Source organism: Aythya fuligula, chromosome 1 (assembly GCF_009819795.1).
Source record: "Aythya fuligula isolate bAytFul2 chromosome 1, bAytFul2.pri, whole genome shotgun sequence".
NCBI lineage: Eukaryota > Metazoa > Chordata > Aves > Anseriformes > Anatidae > Aythya > Aythya fuligula.
This window is the reverse complement of record NC_045559.1, coordinates 38260573-38282826: the sequence shown is the minus strand read 5'-3', so window position 1 is coordinate 38282826 and position 22254 is coordinate 38260573. Positions and strand designations below refer to the sequence as shown.

The following is a 22254-nucleotide window of genomic DNA, read 5'->3' as shown; positions in this document are numbered from 1 at the left end:
CCCATATGATGGGGCTGTGTTTTCTTTTATTCTGGTTGAGAGTGCAAAGTTTTGCATAATGTTTAGGAAAAATAAGAACAGAAAATCAAGGCCTGTTTCAGTTACATGTTTTGAATTTCCATGAGTTTAACCATTTTCTGTAGACAGTAATAACATATCCCCTGAACACTGTTGATTCTTTGGTTCTTCATATCTTTTCTTCCAAATATTTAAATGTGCTGTTTCATTTCCAGAGCCTCTCTTTGGAGTTATCGAAGGTGTGAGTGCTGGCTTGTTTCTGATTGTGATGTTAGTGGCTGTTACTGCTTTGTTTGTCTGCAGACAAAAAGTTGGGTAAGTAGAGTCCTTTAATCAGCCTCTATTATGAGGCTAGGGCAAATTAATTTGATAGAAGCAACACAATATTTAAAGCATAACTGTAAAATCAGAGTAATGCACTGAACTATTCAACAGTTGAAATATGTGTCCCCTAGCGTCTATGCACTCTGTAGAACTAATGACTTAAATACTAATAGATGAATAAATTCTGAATGGGAGATTCAACCACCCACTGATGTTAGTAAGAATTGTCACACAGAGGATCCCTGCAACTTCTAGTTTTCAGTAAGAGTCTGAATATTTCTGAAAAACTGGTTTATCTTGCAAACTCAATGTCTTTTGTCAAAAATGAAATGTTTCAAATTATTTTCATTCCTGTTTTAGATGAGTTCTTGAAACTGTTCATTTAGACTTTATTATTTCAGTTCAAAAATTTTCAAGTGTAACATTACCTCGGTGTCCAAAACATTAGTTCAAACTTTACTTCCCCATTTTCTGTTGATGGTAATTTTAAATTTCACATTATAGATGAATTTTAAATAGTGAATTTATATATTTTTTTTAAAAAGCGAAATACTGTCTCAACTTTGAAAAAAGCTTTATCCATTGAAACCATTTTGCATGACTGAAAGAGATGCAACATTATTCGTAGGAAATAGGACGCTCTCCTTAATGATAAGCTGGGAGGAATGAAGTCTTGTTGCCTGTTCACATTCATGTGCCCAGCATCACTTTTAGCAAACTAAAATGCAAGAAAGCTGCCACAGCTAAAAACAGTATCACATGATCAGAGCCATAAATCAAAGCAAGCTTTTTAAAATTCTTTTTTTCCAGCTTGCTGCTGTAAGTCATGCTACTGGCAGCTCTGATTGGTGTCGGTCTGTTGTAGTAAAACAAGTGAAAATACCTTCTTTTTTGTTCCAGCAATGGCCACGAGAGACCTACAGCAAGGCTGAGCATTCGCAGGGACAGGCCACTGGCAGTCCATCTGAACTTGGGGCAAAAAGGGTAACATCAAAAGTTTTGTTTCTAAGAGCGCTATTTTAACATGGCATCATGGATGAGCAGCCCCGTTCAGCTTACTGATGAAGTGTTTCTTTTTCTTTTAATACCATTTCTAGGAACCGGAAAACTTGCAGGTAAAAAAAAATAATAATACTTTAAAAAGCTTGATAAACCAACTGGATAAATTATGACTGTGATTCATCCTGTGATTTTCTTCCTCCTGTTGAATATTTCAGTCCAATCAAAGTCAGTCACTTTGAAGCACACTTCACCAAACTCCAGGCAGACTCCAACTACCTCCTGTCCAAGGAATATGAGGTGGGAACCAAATCTAGTCAAAACATCTTGCTTTAGGAACATGCGGGCTGCTTGAATCAATGTGTTAATGCATTTGATAGGCCTACATCTGTGTGTCTCACATAAACCAACATAAGTTTGAGAGTTTCACCTGAACTCCACTTGTGCTAATACAGAAACCAGCTCTTCCGTTGGCTTAGCATCTTCTGGTTGGTAGCCTCCGCCTGATGCCTACCTGGCTGAGGTCAGGGGCATTCATCTGTGTGCCACGTGTGTGTGACAAAGCATGGAAAGCATCTGCCAGCTGTGTGCTTGCCTTAAACCACTGTGGCTAGCTATTTAATTTCAGTTTTGTTTTTTTGTTTATTTATTTTTTGTTGTTGTTTGTTTGTTTTGTTTTAAATACACCTTTTCCCTGTTCACAGCCTTTGGCAGCTGAAAAGCACAGTGCTGTCAAATCTCATCCTTTAATTATTTTCACCTCATATTTTATTTCTAATTTTTTGCAGGACTTAAAAGATGTGGGTCGAAACCAGACATGTGACATAGCACTTCTGCTAGAGAACAGAGGGAAAAATCGATACAATAATATATTGCCCTGTGAGTTTTACTTTTGGTTGTGTAATATTACATCACGCCAGCTATTTTTCACTTTCTCAGCAAGCCTAGTGGAAAAGAGAGTGCAGCCAGTCCTTTCCCTCCTTTCTGTCAGAGATGAAATACCTTTGCCAGCTCAGGTCCTGGTGCTTGGAGGCAGATGATGTATGGCCCTAAGCACGCAGACCAGTAATTTCATTTCACACTAGAGATGTAGCAACTGGTGTTCAGTCTAGAGAGAAAAAGCTCAAGCTATTATTGGCATTCGGTCACTGCTGATAACAAGGATAGTAGAAATAACAGTAGAGTTGTTTACATACTGGTCTCATCCATTCAGTGCTGTCTGACATGGCTTTGTTGACTGTTTCTTTTTCAGAGGACAGAGCAAACCTACTACACCCTGTAGAGCTAGTGTGGGTCTGCATGGTGGGACGTGTGTGAGGTTGGCTGTGTTCTCTTGGGGCAAAACCCCTCACTGAAAGCTGCCCCCTTTAATCACCTATCGGGCAGCTTTAAAGTTAACAGGTGCTGTGCAACTTCTGGCTTTTTTTTTTTTTTTCTGTGCAGTAAAATTCTGTGCAACAATTCTGTACAACTCGGCAGAGAAATTTTTGGTTATTCACTGCTCCCATCTCACCTGCCCACCTTGTAGCCTTTGGAACACTCCCCAGCCCTCCTGGATGAAAGAAGCAGTACAATCATAAACAGTTTTGCTTCTCTATTAGCCCTCTGTATAACATCCCTGTAATAATCTTGCTGGTCCTTTCACAAATGCGCTTTTATAAATGGGAGAGGGACTGGAAATCAAGACTTAGCCATAAACCTCTTGTCATCCTTTTCTTCCTAGATGATACGTCAAGAGTGAAGCTTTCCAACGTTGATGATGACCCTTGCTCAGACTACATCAATGCAAGCTACATACCAGTAAGTGACTCAAGGATGTTATTTTACAGTCCTCCCTCCAGTGGCAATTTGTCCTTTATCTGAAACTGAATACAAAGCTGGAGGCTTAAGGCTCTCCTCCCCCTTCATTTATGCATTTTAGCTAAAAGTCTGAGAACTCAGTTTGTGGGTGTGCTGAAAGGCTGTGTCTGACTGCCATTAAGTTAGCTGTGAGTGATTTAGCCAGCACTCAAGGACACTTTCTTGGATTGCTGTAGTTATGTAAGATCGCAGGTCTAATTGGCCAAGGACACATTTTCAAAGGTCACTGATTTTATGCACTGTCCACAGCAAGTGTAGCTATCACTGCAGGTGGCATCCATATTGTGAAGCTGTAGCTCATCCTGACAGTGTTGGCATCTTGCAGGATGGGGAAGCTGGCCGAGATTACAGTAATGCCCTTTGCCAGAGAGCTGTGATTGATAATAGCAGTGCCTTTAACAATATAAATTTCAAGCCAGCACTCAGCTAATTTATTAAAAACAGTAAAAGTAGAACAAAAGCTCGTAGTAGTTCCAAATTGCTTGAGACCGTGCTGTACACAATAGAACAATTAAAAACTTTGACAGTCACAAAAGGAAGAGTATTTAGATACACTGCTGCAGTCTCTTCCTCTCTGAGCTCCCACCAGCCTTCTGCTTCAAAGTCCAAGGGAACACTTTAGCTTTCAAAACCGTTGTCCCAGCAAGGGCACCATTGCTGCAGAGCCCTGGCTGTAACCCCGTGGCTTGTTCAGTTGTTAGAAAATCATTTTTCTGCCTTTATGGAAACTAATGGAGTTCTCTTTACTTGCAGGGCAACAGTTTCCGCAGAGAATACATTGCAACTCAGGGCCCTTTGCCTGGCACCAAAGATGAGTTCTGGAAGATGGCATGGGAACAAAATGTCCACAATATTGTCATGGTAACCCAGTGTGTTGAGAAGGGCCGGGTGAGCAGTGACTTTTCTTCATTATTAATAACTTTATTATTGTTTTAATGTTTTTTATAATGCCATTATTAACGTTTTAATATTTATTAAGTGTTCACGCTTATTATTCACATCACACTCATGCCAAAGGCCCCACTCAAGGAGATGTATGGTCATACACAGTAAGAGCTGAAAGCTGTAATCTAAAGACTGGAGACAGATTGTCTGTGAAGTGAAGGATGCAGTGACCATCCCAAGATCATGCAGCTTGTCAGAGTTAGAGCTCGGAACAGAGCTCAGGGCTTCAGGTCTCCATTCCAGCACTTTGTGCACTAGTACTAATATCATTCCCTTAAGTATTCAGGACAACCACTCACAAAAGAAAGCCAGATTATCACATCTACTAAGTCAAATATAAGCTCTAGAGAGCAAATGTTCATCATTAAATATATGGCATTCTTTTTGATGCATAAGCCCTGATGTAGTAAGCAAAGAGAGCACTCACACACTTAGCAGCATTTCTGAGCACCAGTTTAAGGAGGTTGTGTAGCTGCCTCAGCAACCCACCTCAGCATGGATGACCATATCCTGCACCTTCTGTAAGACAGGGACTAGGTCTGTAAAAAGGTTCGACTAACTTGAAGTAGTGTTCATCTAGTGGACATATGGGGATATTTCCTTTTAGTTTATCATTTTTCCTTGCAATGGAGAAAGCAGATGCAAGCAGGCAGCAAGCCATCTCTTCCTGCACCTCACTGGCTCAGGGTGGGACCCTGCTGTCATGTCTCAGCAAGAGGCAGGGGAGCATACATCAGAGGCCTAGTTCTCATCTGTGCAGAGCTTTGAGAAGAGCGAGCACAGAAACATTGTGATATCAGTGAAATGCTTCCCATTCCACCCACCACAAACATCTATGATGAGAACTCTCACTTCCAGCCCCATCCAAGTCGCTTCCCATCCCAGCCCCTGTTTATTGAGCTGAAAGGGCAGGAGGTGGCATCTCTCCCTGAATTCAGCTGATCTTAGTATCGCCTTTCTTGGTCTCGTGAGGAACTTTGACTTCCCAGATGTCTGCAGGAAATACAATGCAGCAGAGAGGAAACAGTCTCGGAGATTCCTGGGGTGCCTGGAGGAAAACTTTCTGATGCAAGTGGTGAGGGAGCCAGGTGCCCCACTTGACCCGTTGTTTGCAAACAGGGAAGCACGTCTGGGTGATGCGATGGCTGGAGGCTGTCCTGGGCACAGAGATTATGAAATGATAGAGTTTTTGATCCTTGGTGAAGTAAGGAATGTGGTTAGTTGAACTGCTACCTTGGATTTCCAGAGGGCAGACTTTGGCCTATTGAGAGACCTGGTTGATAGAGCCCCCTGAGAGGTGGTGGTTTTGAACTGTAAAGCCTGGACCTTCTTCAAGAACAAAATCTTAAAAGGTGCTGCAGCAGGCGGTCCTAATGCACCAAAAGGCGAGCTGGCAGGGGAGATCAGCCTGGCTGAAACGCGAGCTGAGTGAGTGAGTGCACCTCAGTAAGTTTGCAGATGGCACCAAGTTGGGCAGGAATGTCACTCTTCTTGAGGGTTAGAAGGATTTGCAGACAGATCTGGACAGACTGGGTCAATGGGACACACCCAACTGTGTGGCATTCAGCAAGGGTAGGAGCTGGGTGCTGCACTTGCATCATAACAGCCCCACGCAGTGCTACAAGCTTGGGGAAAAGTGGCTGAAAATTGCCCATCAGAAAAGGACCTGGGGTGCTGGTCAGCAGGCAGCAGAACATGGTCCACCAGCGTGCCCATGTGGCCAAGAAGGCCAGCAGCATCCTGGTCTGCATCAGAAATAGTGTGGCCAGCAGGACTAGGGAAGTAACTGGTCCATCAAACACTGTGTTCAGTTTTGGGCTCCTCAGTACAAGAAGGACATTGAACTACGTGACCATGTGCAGGTGAGAACAGTGAAGCTATTGAAGGGACTAGAAAACAAGAGTGATGAGGAGCAGGTGATGAAATTGGCTGATAAAGCTGTTCATTCTGGAGAACAGGAGGCTGAAGGGGGACCTCATCGCTGTATGCAACTACCTGAAAGACGGTTGCAGCAAAGACAATGTCAGTCTCTTTTTTCATTAAGTGATAGGATGCAAGGAAACTGTCTCACGTTGTGCCAGGGAGGTTTAGATTGGACATTAGGAAAAATTCTTCGTGGAGAGAGTAGTCAAGCATTGGAACAGGCTGCCCAGGAAGTGGTGGAGTCCCCATCCCTGGAGGTATTTAAGAGACGTGGATGTGGCACTGTGGAGCATGGTTTAGTGTTGGGACTCAGTAGGTCAGGACTTGATGATCTTGAAGGTGTTTTCCAACCTAGATGATTCTGTGATTCTTCCTTCATCCTTAGGCACAGGAGGGCTGAAGTCTGCTCCTGCTGGTTCTGCGTGGAGGCACGGTTTCCAGCTGTCACTGACATGAATCAATCTTCTTCTGTGTCCCTGCAGGTGAAGTGTGATCACTACTGGCCCCTCGACCAGGATTCCTTGTACTATGGAGACCTGATCGTTGAGATGCTGTCAGAATCAGTGCTCCCAGAATGGACAATACGAGAGTTTAAAATCTGCAGTGTAAGTTTGCATTCATCTTTTTTGGGGGGCGAGAAGGGGAATGGGGGGATAATTGGCTATTGGGTTAAAAATAGCTGCAAGGCTAAATCAGGAAGGTTTATTTTGCTGTAGCAGAGCTGCATCATGCCCAGCTCATCTTTGGTGGTAGCTGTAGCATTCTGAAGGTCCATGGTGTGTGTGTCCTCCTCTTTTGGCTGTTCTGACCCCCACTTTTGTACCCCGACAGGAAGAGCAGCTTGACTCAACAAGGCTCATTCGTCACTTCCACTACACTGTGTGGCCAGATCACGGTGTGCCAGAGACCACCCAGTCCCTGATCCAGTTTGTCAGAACTGTAAGGGATTATATCAACAGGACCCCAGACACAGGACCGACTATTGTGCACTGCAGGTATGCACAGCAGCCAGAAGTCAGCAGCACAGAGCCTTTGTGCCTGCCATGGGGAAGATCCCAAGTATTCCTACCTGTTAGGATATGGGCGGCCACAAAGGGATGACCAATGGACTCAAGTCCCCAGATGCGTCAGAGCAGCATTCCCAAGGCACATGCAGTCACAACCGTGCCCTGGAGATGTCCCAAAAATGATTCTCAGGGCACTACTGTGTCTTTGTGGGACCAATGGAGAGCACTTCAGAGTGTCAGCAGCTGCCATTGCTCAAATGTTTTTGTGTTCTTAAATTGCCTTTGTGCTGCTGGTTGTGGCCCAACATCTGGATCACAAAGGAACTTTCTGAAAAGTAAATATATACCGAGGGATGAGTTTGGCTACATATGGACCTGACAGATCCATCGTTTACCCCCTTCTGACTGAGATCTCTCCCCTCCCTCCCCATCTCCTTTGAAATCTCAGGGTTTGTTTTCTTTTTCAGTGCTGGTGTTGGCAGGACTGGCACATTCATTGCACTGGACCGAATTCTGCAGCAACTGGACTCAAAGGACACTGTTGACATTTATGCAGCAGTGCACGATCTAAGGCTTCACCGGGTTCACATGGTTCAGACAGAGGTAAGTTTTGGGTAGCCTGCAATATACAGCAACACCAGCTGCAGTATATAATCAACAGTCTCTCATCTTCAAGCACAGCACAGTTACTCCACTGTGAAATACTAGTTAATTCCTACTGATACTAGTTAATTAATACTACTATAATTCTAAAACTCTAAGCACAGTGACCTTGTAGCTTTGAAGTTTGTGTTTTACTGAGCTGCTCTGCCCATTTTCATTAATGGTACTGGAAGAATCGATCACCCTTCTAACATATTATGCAAGAGGGAGTATATACATTCTACAAGTGCAGAAAAAGTGTTCAGGATTTCTTTCTGTTCTTTTAAAACTGCAGGAAAATCACTTTAAGTTAATAGCAGCTAAACACTTTAGGAGCTGATGTAATGAAGGAGAGTTGTTGAGGCAGTCTGCGTTTTGCCTGGGAACTGTTAATAGAGGAATCAGAATGTTTGATGGGTCTGCCTGTATTAGCTTGATGCTAACGGAGCTCTTTGTTGCAATTTGGAAACAAAAATATCCCTGGCTGAGCTTCTTAGCAGAAGTCACACGAGTATAAAGAAAGGTGCCATTGGGAATGTAAGAGAGATTTCCCAGAACTGTCTTAATTACAGAACGCCTCCTCTTTTAAGGGAGACAGATTTCAGCCTGATCTGGGCATCCTCAGAGAGGAATACATTTCACCTTCCACATGTTCCCACCATCCATAGTCAACAAAGGCAGGCAGCAGGCATCCTCCCTTTCCTACTGCCAGAGCACTGAGAAAAATGCACAGAGCAATAGCTGAATTTATTATGGAAAATAGATAGATAGAAAATGTGGGGGGAATAAACACATGCTTATTGAAGTAATTTTATCTTTGACATGAAGTAATATTAAAAAAATACATCTTGATATAAAAGATTCTCAGCCTAATTTGGGAGTACCCTGCTACACTAATCGCAAAGCAGTAACAACCCATTTAATAAACCCTGAAGGGTGGCAAAGCATGGGGATTTAACAATCTGTTCTGTAATGGTAGTTGATAGTCAGTAACAACATGCTGATCATCTCTGCATTGGTTGTGAATGTCATCTTAGCTCCCTTCTAGTGAAACACATTCTAGTGAAACACAGAAAAGATGATCTGTCATTCACTGCATATTCAAAAGCAGTCTTATAACTTGTATTGGACCAAAAAACACAGTTTTTGCCAACAAAATCTAGATCTTGAAAGTTCTAGGAAATGTTGACATATTTTGATAAAATTATGTGGAAAATACATCTTTTCAGAACAAAAAATCAGGAACTTGTCTCTTCCCTGTGCTTCCCTGTACATACCAGTTGCTAGTCACACAGGTTATCTAAGCATTCAGAAGTAGTAGCTGTGCAGCGTAGCCTCAAGTCAAATTATGCCTTACAGTTGGTAAAGCTTTCAGTCATGACATAAAAAAACATATTATGACAGTCAAAACATATTGACAGTCAAAACATGTTATGTTAGTTTATGTTTTAATGGTACAGTTTCTAAAAACAGATGATCTCAAAGTTCACTACATTGCCACTGTGAAAAAGAGATTGATTCCAGAAGTACATTTTCACTTTTAGCACCGCTCTTGATTCTGTGGGAGTCAGCCTGTAGTGATTTTTCACAATAAAGCAAATGAAATCATGAAATTTTCCAGAGTGACTTAAAAAGAAAAAAAATAATCTTTTGCAGTGTCAATATGTGTATCTACATCAATGCGTGCGAGATGTGTTAAGAGCCAGAAAACTTCGCAGCGAACAAGAAAATCCCTTGTTTCCAATATACGAAAATGTGAATCCAGAGTATCACAGAGGTAAGTGGAAGTTTATCAAATTATAAAGTATTTCAGATGTAATAGATCACTGACAATGTAATTAAGGGGGCAAATTGCTCTATCCCTTGCCATTGATGTTTGTTCTCTTCTTGGACATTCAGTTCTTCACTGCTCTTTTCTTGTGACTCTTGCAATTTCATCTGCTTTGTAAGGGGCTTGCCAACCATGTTTCAGCAACTTCATTTCCTTCATTAGTAGTATTTATAGCATCTCTTCCTGCTCTTGCCTTATCTTCATGCTCTCCCTGTCTCACACTTCGTGATACCTATGTCGTTGGATGAACTGAACCCCTTCCCTAGCCCGATACTGGCCTCCTCCTTTACCTCACAGCTCTTTACACCATCTACTTTTAAGCATACTGAGGCCACTGGCTGGGATCCCTGGTCTCTGTTGTCATCCATGGTGTTCATATTCTGTCCTGAATCACCCCCATTTTCTGTTCTAAGGTGGCCTTAGGGGACTTTCTGCCTGTCCTACCTGTATGTGTCCAAGGCTGGGCTCTTTCCTCCTCCCACAGCTCTCCATCTTTACAGGCTTTTTTCTTCCTAGCCTATATCCAGTTCCTTGGGCTATTCTTTGGGGAATTTAGAGAATTAGAGAACTCCTGTAGAGAACTGAGAGCTATACCCACTGAAAGCACTGAAAACCCTCAACCCATTTGGGTTCCTGGACTGCCTGTACTTGAGAAAGAGGTGCCAGGAAACTCAGTCTTACTTCAGGCAGAGATGAACATGAAGCCACCTGTGTTGTTTTATTTTTTCCTAATCCCAGTTTTCCTTCTTTTCAGATGCTGTTTATTCAAGGCACTAAGAATGTTACAGACACCTGCATTTGTGACCACATTTGTTAACTAGGGGCTTTGTTTGTTGTTGTTTTTTTTTTTAAATGTATGTATTTCATGCACTAGAAAGGTGCCAGACCTTTCTATTGAGACTGTATTATTTATTGGTCTGGTGTTTTTTTAAAAGATATATAATTTAAGTGTAATAGATGTTAATGTATATAATTGTATTTTGGCATTATGTAAATATGTATTTTTTCTATAATGTTTATATTAATATTAAGCTTCAGATAATACTATTTTTTCTTATCACAGTTTTTATGAACTGTTCTACGTAAACTATTTTAAATTGTATGGCTAACAGGACTGCTGCCTTTTGAGCAGGTTATGTATTGGCATTGAACACACAGGAAAAATCCTACAAGGAAAGCCTCATTTTTTATTTTTTTTAACTAGTTCAGTGTTTGTGAGATGAAATAAGCTACTATTAGGAAAGGGAACAGTAGTCCTGCATAAGAGTTACAATGCTACTTTTCACTTTAACCTTACTGCTTATGATCTGACCAAAATGGATGAAATCCATGCCACCATGACATATCTTTTACAGAACTCATTAACAGCCAAGTAAAACAGGGTCCACCTCACTAGAAGCAACTGTTTCAGTCTAATGTGACATAGTAGAAAAATATCAAACAACACATGCTGCCTTGAAGTCTAGCTGGCCTTTCCTCACACACTTGCTTTGAGGGGAACAGGTCCCATCCTGATTTCTTTACACTGGTTTAAGAGAGCAGAATCAGACCACAGCCTGTGTCTGTGCACTTTTACTTGCATACAATTACAGTAAGAAAAGGTTTCAAGAAAACACCTCATACCCTTATGTTAACAGATCCGTGAAGATGTAAAAGCTGTCAACTTCCATAGGTCATTAAAACAGTGATGTACTATGACAGTGCAGGAAGTAGAGGGGTTAGAAACTTACTGAAATAAAGACACACAAAATACATATCCCACAGTTTGCACAACTAGCTTTGGCTTTGAGGTGCTTGTAGCATAGCTGCCTCAGCCCAAGTGCAGGTCTCCTTTGAATGCTGTTTGCTTTCACAGAGGGTAAGCATGGCCCCAGGATGTCCTCCCAGGACTCCTCCACTTAGATATTGCCTGATCTCACCGCTGCAAGGGCAGATGGAATAGAAGAAGGCTCATCATAACCCAGGGGATGTGCTCTCATGATAATTAGCTCCCTGTGCTAATCATCAGATGCTCTCAGAGCATCCTGTGATTAGCAAGAAGTGTAATCCAACAGCACCCACCAGGTATCCTGCCCAGCCAAGCAGTTTAGGAACATCCTCTTTCCTCTCCAAAAGAGGCTTTTCCTTCAAGGAACTGATTTGAACACTCTGCTCAGCTGTTCTTTGTCTTTGAAGAGCATTTTATAAATAAATAGAAAAGAGGCAGTGCGCAGTTCATCTCCTTCACATGTAGGAAGCGTTTGATAGTTCTTTTATCTATTCATTCCTTCTTTGCTTAGAAAACCCTTAGCCTGCTTCTGAAGACAAGTGCCTAGATTCCACTTCTATTTTGGAGAGAAATCAATATTTCTGAAGGCCTCCAGAGAACCAGCCAACGCATCCAAGTGCCTTAGTTAGAAACTGCAGTGACTCTGGGAGAAGATTACTGTGACTTCACCATGGAAGTGTGACTTCACCATTGGAGCCACACTCTCCCTGTGTGATGATGGGTGAAGAAGTCTGCAAGGTTTCTCTGTCAGAGTTTTCTTAAACCATTCTAAAACAGAACCAGAAGACTGTGCACGTCCAAGTCACTCAGGTTTTCCTGCAGAGAAAGAAACATCCTGATAGTGCCTTTTCCTTATTCCAGCTGGAGTCTCATCCTTTTTTGTCCAAATGCCCTCAGCTGCCTCAGAAGCAACCTTTCATATCAGCTTTCACATCTGCTCAGAACACGTAGGCTCAGATAAGCTTGTAGGTATCTGTATGAAAAAGCTGCTTCTTCCTCCTGTACGCCCCTATTGGCCCCCACACAAACCTGATTCACCGCCCTTAGTGGGATCTGAAGAAGGGACCAACATTGCAGCAGAAGCCACCTTCACAGAGGGAAGTGTTGGCAAAAGCACAAGGAGGGGCGCAAATTTTCTGCAGGCCTCTTCTCTGTTTCCTGTGCTGCAGAGACTCCAGGTTAGCAGGCAAGGACAAACAGGCATGGCAGCAGTAGATTGATCATTGGGTCTGCTAATAACAGCTGAACTTAGGGCATGATGGAAATTGCTTTTGTGCTACGTGTGCTGCATTTAGCCCTTTCTTTCTGCGGCAGTGGCTGCAGAATGAAGCTCATGTTAGTTACCAGCCGTACAACAGCACCGTGAGGTTGTACCACGTGTGCTCTGTAAATGAGCTCAGGCGATGTATTACTGGGTCATTCTGTACGCTGAGGGAAATGGAACTCGCTCAATAACGCACGATTGGATGGCAGCAGTCTGATTGCATACTACTATATATGTATGTTGTTCGTGGTTTTCAGACGGGCACATCATTCAGCTCTTTATTTCAGTGTTGTTTCTCAGCTCCCTTCTCAGAGGGAACTCTGTAGGGAACACCTACAGAGCTCACAAATCTACACCCAAAGTGACGGTGTCGTAGCGAACACCTTTTCTCTCAGCTCATAATGGACACAGTGCGTAAGCCTCTTCCTCCTCATCACTTACTAACATGACAGATGACCTTAAGCACTCTGGCACAGTGCTCTTGAACAGCTTCACATCTCTGCCTAGTTAGGTCATGCAAGAAACTGTACATACACTGCATTGCTCTGGTTCTGCTTTCTGGCCAATTCTGGTCCTATGAAACCAGTGTAAATCCACTGAGAATAAGTATAAAGTATCTATGTAGCATTTTTTTTAATGTAAGACACTTACTTACCAGTTTAATTAATTATATTTACTGTGCCTCTAAGCTAAACAACAGAATCAAAGGGAAATTATTAATATAACAAGAATGGACTTGAAGAAGCCGGTGTACTGAACAAAGATGGCTCTGAAGGAAGGAGACATCCTCTGCTGAAGAGGGTGCTTCTGTTGTGAATGTCCACGAATGATGTTCAGACTTCCCTTCTTGATGTTTCCCAATAATAATGTTATAAAGCAAGGCTAGTGTTATTGCTGATCCATAAGCTAAGATTTGCACACTTGGAGCCCAGTCCTGTGAATATCCACATTGTCCACAAAGCTACCTGAATACCTTACTGAAAGTCAACTGGAATGTTTGTCTGAGAAATACCATGCAACTTGTGAAGCACTTGCAGGGTTGGGCTTTTAGGTTAATTCAAATTTTTGTATTGAAAGTTATTTAATAATGAAAAAAATATAATTAATGTTTTTAATCCGTGCAATACAATTACAAGATCCACTACCGATCATAGAAAAGAAGTAGATTTTGCATAGCTGGAGTTGATAAATGATATTTTTTGTTACTAATGGAACACAAAAGTGGGTGAGAAATAGGCATACTGTGAAGATGTCATAAAAGTGCAACTTTATACATTTTTCTCTGCTGCTATAGTTATTTATACAGCTTATATACGTGCCTAAAATTGCCAGAAATATTATTTTATGCCATGATATACTATGAATTTTCTTTCAGTTGTAGAACAGAGAAAAGAATATGTGTGAGCTTTATGTTTATATTATGTATTGTATACGGTTATCTGTGCTTTAACTTAGAAAGCAGAAAGTCAAATACTGAACAGATCGGAGTACATGAGCACTTAGCTGTGCTCATCAGCCTGGGAGATAATATGTGGGCTAAAGGAATGAGCAAATAACCATCTAATCACTGTATTAGCATCTCCTCCCAGGGTCACAGATCGAGAAACACGTCTGACATTCAGAGATGCAGCCTACAGCAGTTACAGCTTCGATACCAGGGAGCGGCATGTTGGGTGCTTAGGTTTATTCAGATTTCATACAGTTTTTTTTTTTTTTTTAACAAAATACATTATGAAATGACAACCCCACCCCTCACGGTCCTGTCACAAATGTGTGGGCTCTGGAGGCTGCAACTTTGAATGAAAGGTGAGTGTGCACCACTGCATGTAGGCAGCTGGCTTTGGACCCTGTGCCCTTCACTGTCCCTCCCAAGCTGACCAAGTCAAACTCCTGACCTGTTGGTATGGCTAAAGCAAAGAGGTCTGTTACCAGTGACCCCACAGATCAATAGCTAGTTCAGACTGGGATATGTTTTGTAAGACTGGCAGGAAATACTGGAGACTAGGGTCTCGCTAAATTTAGCAAATACTGTGGAATTTGGGCACAGACAGTGTCAATGATGCTGGTAGATTGATATACATGACTTGGTTGTTTCTTGGTTTATTTGAAAGCTAAAGAAATACTATAAGTAATGTCAAGTAGCTAAATATATATTGCTCTCTACCAGGGCTGTATGTTATAGTGAAAAAAGCCATGATTTTGAAATACAGCTAGCCATAAATTCTTTGCCAGTGCCTGGAGTAAAGTGACTGAAAAATTCTTCAGCACATACTCCATTGTCATATGCTATATAATTACATATATTTGTGTTCCAAACAAACACTGGGTGAACACAGAATTGTGCTACTCTTGTCAATTTAATTTATGCATTTGTTAAGTATATTTTTATATTTTCAGCTACAGTCAACAAATCAAATATATTTGAGTGTATTTTACACATTTTTATAAATAGTTCATGAATAAAACATTCATTTAAAAAAATCACATCTTTCTTTGTCTTCTGTTTGACTGCCTTTGCATTATGGATTTTGTTGTCCTGCTGCTCACAGAAAAGGTCATAAGTGAGTTTGATTTCAAGTGAGATGGTCTTCAGAGAACATTAAATTCATCAGAAGCCTCAGCCTGTTGGGGAAAGGGGCTCTGTTATTGCCTGTTGTCTGGATTAGTGCCCATGCAGAAAGATACAGTTGTTCCACCCCTCAAGTTCTCTGCCCTTATCCCCAGACAAATTGTCTGGATTATACAATGTGCATTTGAAACAATGGTGCAACTCAGGAGCTTGAGTGCCTGTTATTTTAGAGATGTTTTGCAAAGCAGTTGTGCCAATTAAGACTGCACTGGAGCTACATCGCTGTCTACCACCTGAAGATCTGAACCACTCTTTATAACAAATACATTTTTTTCTGCTCCCCCTCTCCACAATGCTTAAAACCCATTAGCATTCTCAGGGATTTAGGGAACTCAGCAGTAGTATGTTTATTGCCAGTCCTGTGTGTGTCCATTAGTCCTTATTTGTCACCAAAAGTGTTTAGAACAAAGTGATTCAGTTTGTTTTAAAGGAAGAATGATGTATTGGGTTACGCATTGTACTGTGAGCTATTTGCTGAGAGGCTGTGTACTGAAGGCTGTGTTGTTAGATATGTCCTGAGGAAGGTGTTAGATTTTTTTCTTGGTGATGTAAAAGCTTACCTCTTCAGCATACTCCATCCTGAAGCCAATGCAGGCACAGAAAAGCAGCAATAAAGATAATGTATGGTTAGTATCTCTGTGCAGGAGAAACATGGCCAGCACTGCAGACAGGAATAAATACAGATGGTTTTACAAGGTGCAGCAAGGAAACCGAAACACAGAGGGTCTCCGGCACTTCTGGTTTCCCAAGAAGACAGCATTTGGTTGGCAATACCAGTACATCAGCAAATGCCACAAGTGAAGATGCAAAGTGCTGCTAACCAAGCCTTTACACATCGCTCATTTAAAATACCAGCCCTGACCTATGCAGACACCCCCCAGCAACAACAAAAGACACATAAAAGAGAAAAACAGCATTCCAATTAGACAGTGAAATAACATCGTATTGCGGAGGAGTTGCAAAAGCCGGGCATGCTGTTCCTGTCCCAAGGGGGCTTGGTAGCTGTTCTTATCTGCATAAAGAGGCGTGTGGGCCTCCTTCTTGGGGTCTGCCACCTGCAGGTGCCTGACGTTACATCAAAGCGAGGTGCTAGCTGTCATTTGCGTCTTCCAAAAACCTCTCCACCACAGGCAGCTGTGCTTCCTGCTTGCGGCTCGGGGTGGCTCCCCAGGGCTGTAGGGCTGAGCAGCACTCTGTGGGCGTGCAGGCACCAAAAATCCAAGGAGAAGCTTTTCTGCAGACCTCAAAGTATTCAATTCTCCATGCCAAACATCAGCTCAGCACCTACAGCTTTGCTGTTGTGCAGGTCCCGGGGCCCCCAAAAAGGCTGAAGTGCCCCGAGTGCTGTCACTGACCAGACAGGGTCCCTACTCAGGAGGGTCCCAGCTGCAGGCTGCCCTCCCCACACACCCCCTTCTGACCCAAATTGCCAGCCACACAGGGTGGCAGGAGGGTGTCCAGCCCCTGGAGGTGCTCCCAGTGGTTGCACACAGCTTCAGGGGACGAAGAGAGGGAGCGAAGTGCCAGTAGGCCCAGCTGTGCCCAGGCTCAGCACCGCCTCACTTCCTCCCTCCACACAGAGGCCTCAGTCACTGAGCCTCAGGGCCTCGCACCCAGCGCTTGTGGGAACAGCAGCAGGGACAGGCGAAAAGCTGGGGCAAAAAGGGCAGAAACCACCGGTGTTGCTGCAGCCCTGCTTGCAAAGCAGCTCAGAGGAGGCTGAACACTGCCAGGAGCCCGGCCGGGGCTGTGAGAGCCGCAGCCTTGGGCAGCAGCCGAACGCCAGGCACTGAGCGTTGCTGGCAGACGCCGCGCTGGCAGGGACGGGCGCCTGTACATGGCCTTCCCCGCGCTCGTGCCAAAATCCCTGCCAAGTTTCACACCGTGTCCTTGCTCGTCTTTGGTGTTCGAGCACCCAGTCCTGCTTATGCTCCAAATGAGCGGAGACCTGCAGCAGATACCTTTCACTGAGGGTAAAGGCGGAGTTTTCTTGCTCTCCCCACAGTGTTGAGGCCACAGCTGGTAGCTGGGTGCCACCCAATCTGAGCCCTCTCAATATAAGAAAGGGCCAGAAACCAGGTATTTCTGCTCCTACAAGCTACCCCATTGTCTGAGGAGAGGCACTGTCCTGCCTAAAAGATGGGGTACAGGCAGAAAGGGTGAGCTGGGTGAGCCCCTGCATGAGGGAGGTGTCTCCCAGCTGCCCTGTTTCATGTGCTGGCTCTCATGGATAATTTTTCTACATGCGTGTCTTGGCCAGGCCGGTTTGCACCGGGCCTTAAAACTGGGCATGTTTTGCTGAGGGATGCTGTGGTGGCATCTCAGGTCCAAAGAAGTTTGCTCTGGAGACAGAACAAACACTAGAAGTGTTTGCATCTGCTCACACACAAACTTTTCTGGTACAGAGATGTCTGGGGCAGACTTCCCCTATGATCGCCCATCCCCAAATAACCAAAAGTCAGAAGAACCATACCCCAGTCCTCAAAGACACAGAAAGTGGTTGGGCTGACAAAGCAGATAGCAAGGCGGATAGCTACAGTGCCTATGTAGATATCCATGGGCTTAAGTAAACTGATTACTGTCCCTGTATCCTGGTCATGTTTGGGATGGATGAGGAGCTGAGCTACTTCACCCTGCCAAATGGCAGTGATGTGGGGCCACCTCGGGGCCTTCAGCCCCTCACAGCTTTGCTGCTCAGCATTTTCTGAATGAAGCTCTGAATTCACAGCTGGTGAGAAAGGTGTGCAGCTACAGTCAAGTCACTGATCATCAGACTAGCAGAGCGCTGTGGAAAAATTACCAAGGGTTTCTAAGGGGATGAAAGCAAATGCATTGAGTGGCTCCACAGGACACTACCACTAGATCCAAACAAAAAGGGCTCTGTAAGAAATTCCTTCCCTGTCCATGGCATAGCACACACACAAGTCATTGGGGTGGGGATATATTCCAAATCCATTTGTTTGAGTTGTCAGACACCTACTGGAAGGTGCAAAGATAAGAAAAAGTGTTTCCACTTTGCAAATTTATTGCTAGCAATTTTGAAAGTGATCTGTTGCAGCTATAACCTGAGGTCTCTCCTGCTCCCATTGTATATGTGGGACAAATGTGTCTGGTTTTAGCCCAGACCAGGTTTGAGTCTCTAGTGCAGCCAGCACAGAAAGAAGACCCTTCAATTTTGTTTTCCATCCTACAGAGAGTAAGGAAACCTGAAGCTGAAGAAGAGACCAGTGGTATTATGGATAAGAAAACCCATACTTGCTGGAGATGGCACGTAGTAAAGCCACCAGAATAGAGTTGGTATGAACTGAGCCGCACTGTAAAAATACAGAGTAAAAATAATCAGATGCAGACAGTAAAGTGAAGGTGCTCTGAATGCTCCGCACAGCCTGGCTAGGGAGGAAAATGTTATGCAAATAAAGGACAGATACAGAAAGGTCCATGTGTTAATTGGGGGCACTTCTCTTGCCTGTCACTGACTAAAGCAACAGTAATGAAACCACTAGGAGAAAAATATGGGTACTTGCAAAGGCAATAAAGACTTGTATAATGTCCAAAGTACCAAACAGATCAGTAAAGATAGGCTCAAGACACCAAGCATGATAAATGCCAGCCTCCTGTTATCTTATCACTGGATCTAAAAGACACCTGGAGCCAAATTATTTGTGAGCCCAACTTGGATAGCCCGAACTGGCAGACAACTGGAATTAATTAATGCCCTACAGATCTGTGCTAGAAAGATTGGGGATCACTAAAAATAGCTGAGGAGCCTGTTTCTTACACATCATAACAATTAGATCTGGTTGGGCTGTGACAAATTTTCTGTAAACATCCTGATGAACAAGCAACTCCCCCAAGCCCCCTCCAGGAGCTCCTGGGCAGCTCAAACCTTGCGTTAAAAATGCCCAGAATTTCAAACAGCAAAAATAGAGAGGGGAAAAAAAGCAAAAGGAAGCACTGGTGTCAAGTATGTTGTGGTTGATTAGCCAGGGTAGGTGGGAAGATTTCTGATGCTTGACTTAATGATGTTCTGGAGCACAGATTTCTGTTTGCTTTGGTGGGATTAGACCTTAAACATCTGGTTGTACTGAGTCAATTAGAGGAAAAGAAGAAAAGTCAGAAAATACGGTGAGTGCACTTCTACTGCTCTCGTCTAGAGAGCATGTTACTCACCTCTGTTGGGAAAATTGCAACTGGGTAGAAGGGTAAAGAGGGGTAGATGCCCTGGTCTGTTTCGGGAGAGATCTGTTGTGGCAGAGCCTGGCCTGCCCCTCACAACCCCACCAGGATGCCTCAGGTAAAGAGGCCCAAACCCAGCTCAGTCCCCAGCCTGACCTGAATCCACAAGGAACAGGGATGTTGGATTTGGAAAAAGGTGGGTCTAATGCTGGCCTTCTCATAGCTGCGAGTGTGCCTGATGGCTGGGAACACCCCTCGGGGAAGAGAGGAGCACAAAAAGGGAGAACAAATCTTTGGGCAGCAGGAGGATGCTGGGTTTGGGCCCATGCTCTGTGTTAGGCCAAGTGCATGAGACCCTGGTGTGGTGGGACTTTGCTGGCCGCTCACACCTCCTGTGTGGAGGTGGGGAAGCTGAGGGGTTTGTTCATGTGGTCAGGTCTCCTTTGCTCCTGAAATGCCACTTTGCACCTTCAAACCAAAAGGGAAAATGGGGTGCAGAGCCTTCAGAAAGAGCTTTTCCCCTAGCTGCATCTCCTCATCTTCCCCTCTACTAGCACTTATCTTGATAATTAAATTATACAGCTGAGGAGAGTGATTTGGAAACAGATGGCATGCAAGATGCTGTAGAAAACAGTGGTGCATTTCAGTCTTTCACAGCAGTGTGCAGACAGATTTGGCTGGTATATCGGCCTTGAAGTAGTTGAATTTCAAAATCTGCTTGTGCAGTGGCCTTCAACCAGAAGAAATGAATAGCCCTTTAGCCTCCAACTTGATACTCAATTAAGTTTTAAAATCAAAAGTGGTTTTCCCTGAACAATGTGGCCAGTCTAGTTTGCCACACCAGTCGGTGTGCCCTAAGCGATGTTCCCAATAAACTTCAATGACAGTGTCCAAGGTAGGAAATACAGGATTTGGGCAAGGTGGGATATTGAAACAAGCAGTTTGGACAAACCTAGTCCACAAAGTATGGGAGAATGGTCAAAATAAGAACAAATTGTTAAGTTGTGTGAGAGTAAAACATTAGACATGCGTGAGGCATCTCCTCTTCACTGCAACATTTCCCTCCTTACTATGACTGCACATCCCAAGCAGGCCCCATGCTCCAAGCCCATTCTCTTGCTGTCTTCCTTGTTTTAAGACATGTAAGACCACTGCATGAACTCAGTGGGGTGAGGGGCAGCTGTCCTCAGCCCTGCTGGCACAACACCAGGCAGCAGGAGCCCACCGCTGCCTCCCAGCCATGGCACACACTGTGGGGAAGGAGACCGGGAGATCTTCCATCGATGTGGGCAATGGAAGGGGTGCACCCACTGCATCTGCTGCTGGATCACTGCTAAATGGGTCTTCACTCAAAACTTTGAAGGCAAAAGAGATTGTGCTATTTGGGGCTGCTGCCTCCTTCCAGGAAAATAGCATGGTCCTCAGATCCCACCCTCTGACACGATGCTGGAAACTGCCTCGTCCTCGCTATCCTGGTAATGAAAACCATCACGAGAGGAGCCCTCCTGGCAGCTGTTTCCACCACTGAGTGTATTTCCACACAAAGCTGGAGGCAGTTCTCAGAGAGACTAATAAATTGGACATAAAGAGTTTAAACTGTCTGGATAAATAATGACAGATGCCTGGGGAAGGAATAGCAGGCAGAAGTATGAGTTTCGCAGTGCCCGCAGTTCAAAGAAAATTAGTTCAGAATGTGGGGGCATTGTTCAGTTGAACAGCAAGGGATAACGCAGCGAGGGGCAGGAGAAGCTGTCGCCTTCCCTGTCATAGTGATCCGCTGCTCCGTGCCAGCACCATGCCAGCACCATGCATTGGGTGCAAGGGGATGGATGCAGACACTGTCATTTGTGGCGAAATGCTAATCCACCAGCAGAGGTAGGGACCAAGGACGTAGTATCCCTACATTTTGTGTCCTTCTTGGCTGCTGTTTCGTGGTGTAACCCTGCACACAATGCTGAACTCCCGCATGCAGCAGTTCAGCTGCATGTAAAAGAAATTCTTGCTTCCTGGGGATCTGAGGAGACTTACACTCCAATTAAAATCCCTCTTTGAAAGAAGCTATTAAAAATAACCAAGCTGCCAGCCCTCTTTTTCCTCACCCAAGGACGGAGCAGATTTTAATACGGCACATTTGCCAGAAAAGGGAAAGCTCTCCTGAAAAGGGAAGCGAACTCCGCATTGTCAGAAAGGCTGCAGCACTTCTTACGGGTTGTGGCTTTTGTTTTTGTTTTTTTCTTTTCCTTCAGATTTCATATTTCATAATAGCTGCTATTTGAATGGAGAGGGCCAAATTATCAGAACTCTTTCAAGCTCCATAATGAGCGATCCTAACAGCAACATTTGACTTGGCAACATGGTCTTCAAGGTTATTTAGCGAAGCACAGAATGTACATCGAATTTAAAAAAAGAAAAAAAAAAACAGTGAATTCTAATGTGCAAAATAAATATGAAACTAATCAATCCGTCACTTCTCTTTTTGTTTTGGCTATCAATAAAAGCAACCTTGAAAGTGTAACTGGAGTGTTAGAGAGCGATAGGGGAACAATGCTACGAGGAATGTGAGTTGGTATGGACTGTTTTAGATCATTATAAAGCTAATTATTGAGAGAGACAACTCAGTGTGCATGAATACAGAATAACGATGAGATTAGTAAACATCTACTGCACGGTGTGGTGCATTTGTGTGTCTGGAGAAGGGTGCTTAAGCAGGAAGGAGCAGGGTGAAACCAGAGCGTGTGTGCCATGCCAGGCACACACAGGCCTTGAATATCTCCAGAGAAGGAGACTCCACAACCTCCCCGGGCAGCCTGTCCCAGTGCTCCGCCACCCTCACTGTGAAGAAGTTCTTTCACGTGTTGGTGTGGAACT

General features: G+C 43.8%; 1 protein-coding gene across 2 annotated transcripts in view; it reads left to right on the top strand.

The window, feature by feature from the left end:
• PTPRB (protein tyrosine phosphatase receptor type B) overlaps nucleotides 1–10368 on the top strand; it is a 56816-nt gene extending 46448 nt beyond the window's left edge. For both annotated transcript variants that reach the window (XM_032205968.1, XM_032205959.1), the window contains 12 exons: nucleotides 234–333; nucleotides 1243–1326; nucleotides 1440–1457; nucleotides 1560–1641; nucleotides 2130–2220; nucleotides 3065–3141; nucleotides 3955–4089; nucleotides 6552–6674; nucleotides 6901–7064; nucleotides 7544–7679; nucleotides 9375–9495; nucleotides 10304–10368. In XM_032205968.1, coding sequence (XP_032061859.1) covers nucleotides 234–333; nucleotides 1243–1326; nucleotides 1440–1457; nucleotides 1560–1641; nucleotides 2130–2220; nucleotides 3065–3141; nucleotides 3955–4089; nucleotides 6552–6674; nucleotides 6901–7064; nucleotides 7544–7679; nucleotides 9375–9495; nucleotides 10304–10326 — 1154 coding nt within the window. In that variant the 3' untranslated portion in view covers nucleotides 10327–10368. The remainder of the gene's footprint in view (nucleotides 1–233; nucleotides 334–1242; nucleotides 1327–1439; nucleotides 1458–1559; nucleotides 1642–2129; nucleotides 2221–3064; nucleotides 3142–3954; nucleotides 4090–6551; nucleotides 6675–6900; nucleotides 7065–7543; nucleotides 7680–9374; nucleotides 9496–10303) is intronic.
• Nucleotides 10369–22254: the final 11886 nt, after the last annotated feature.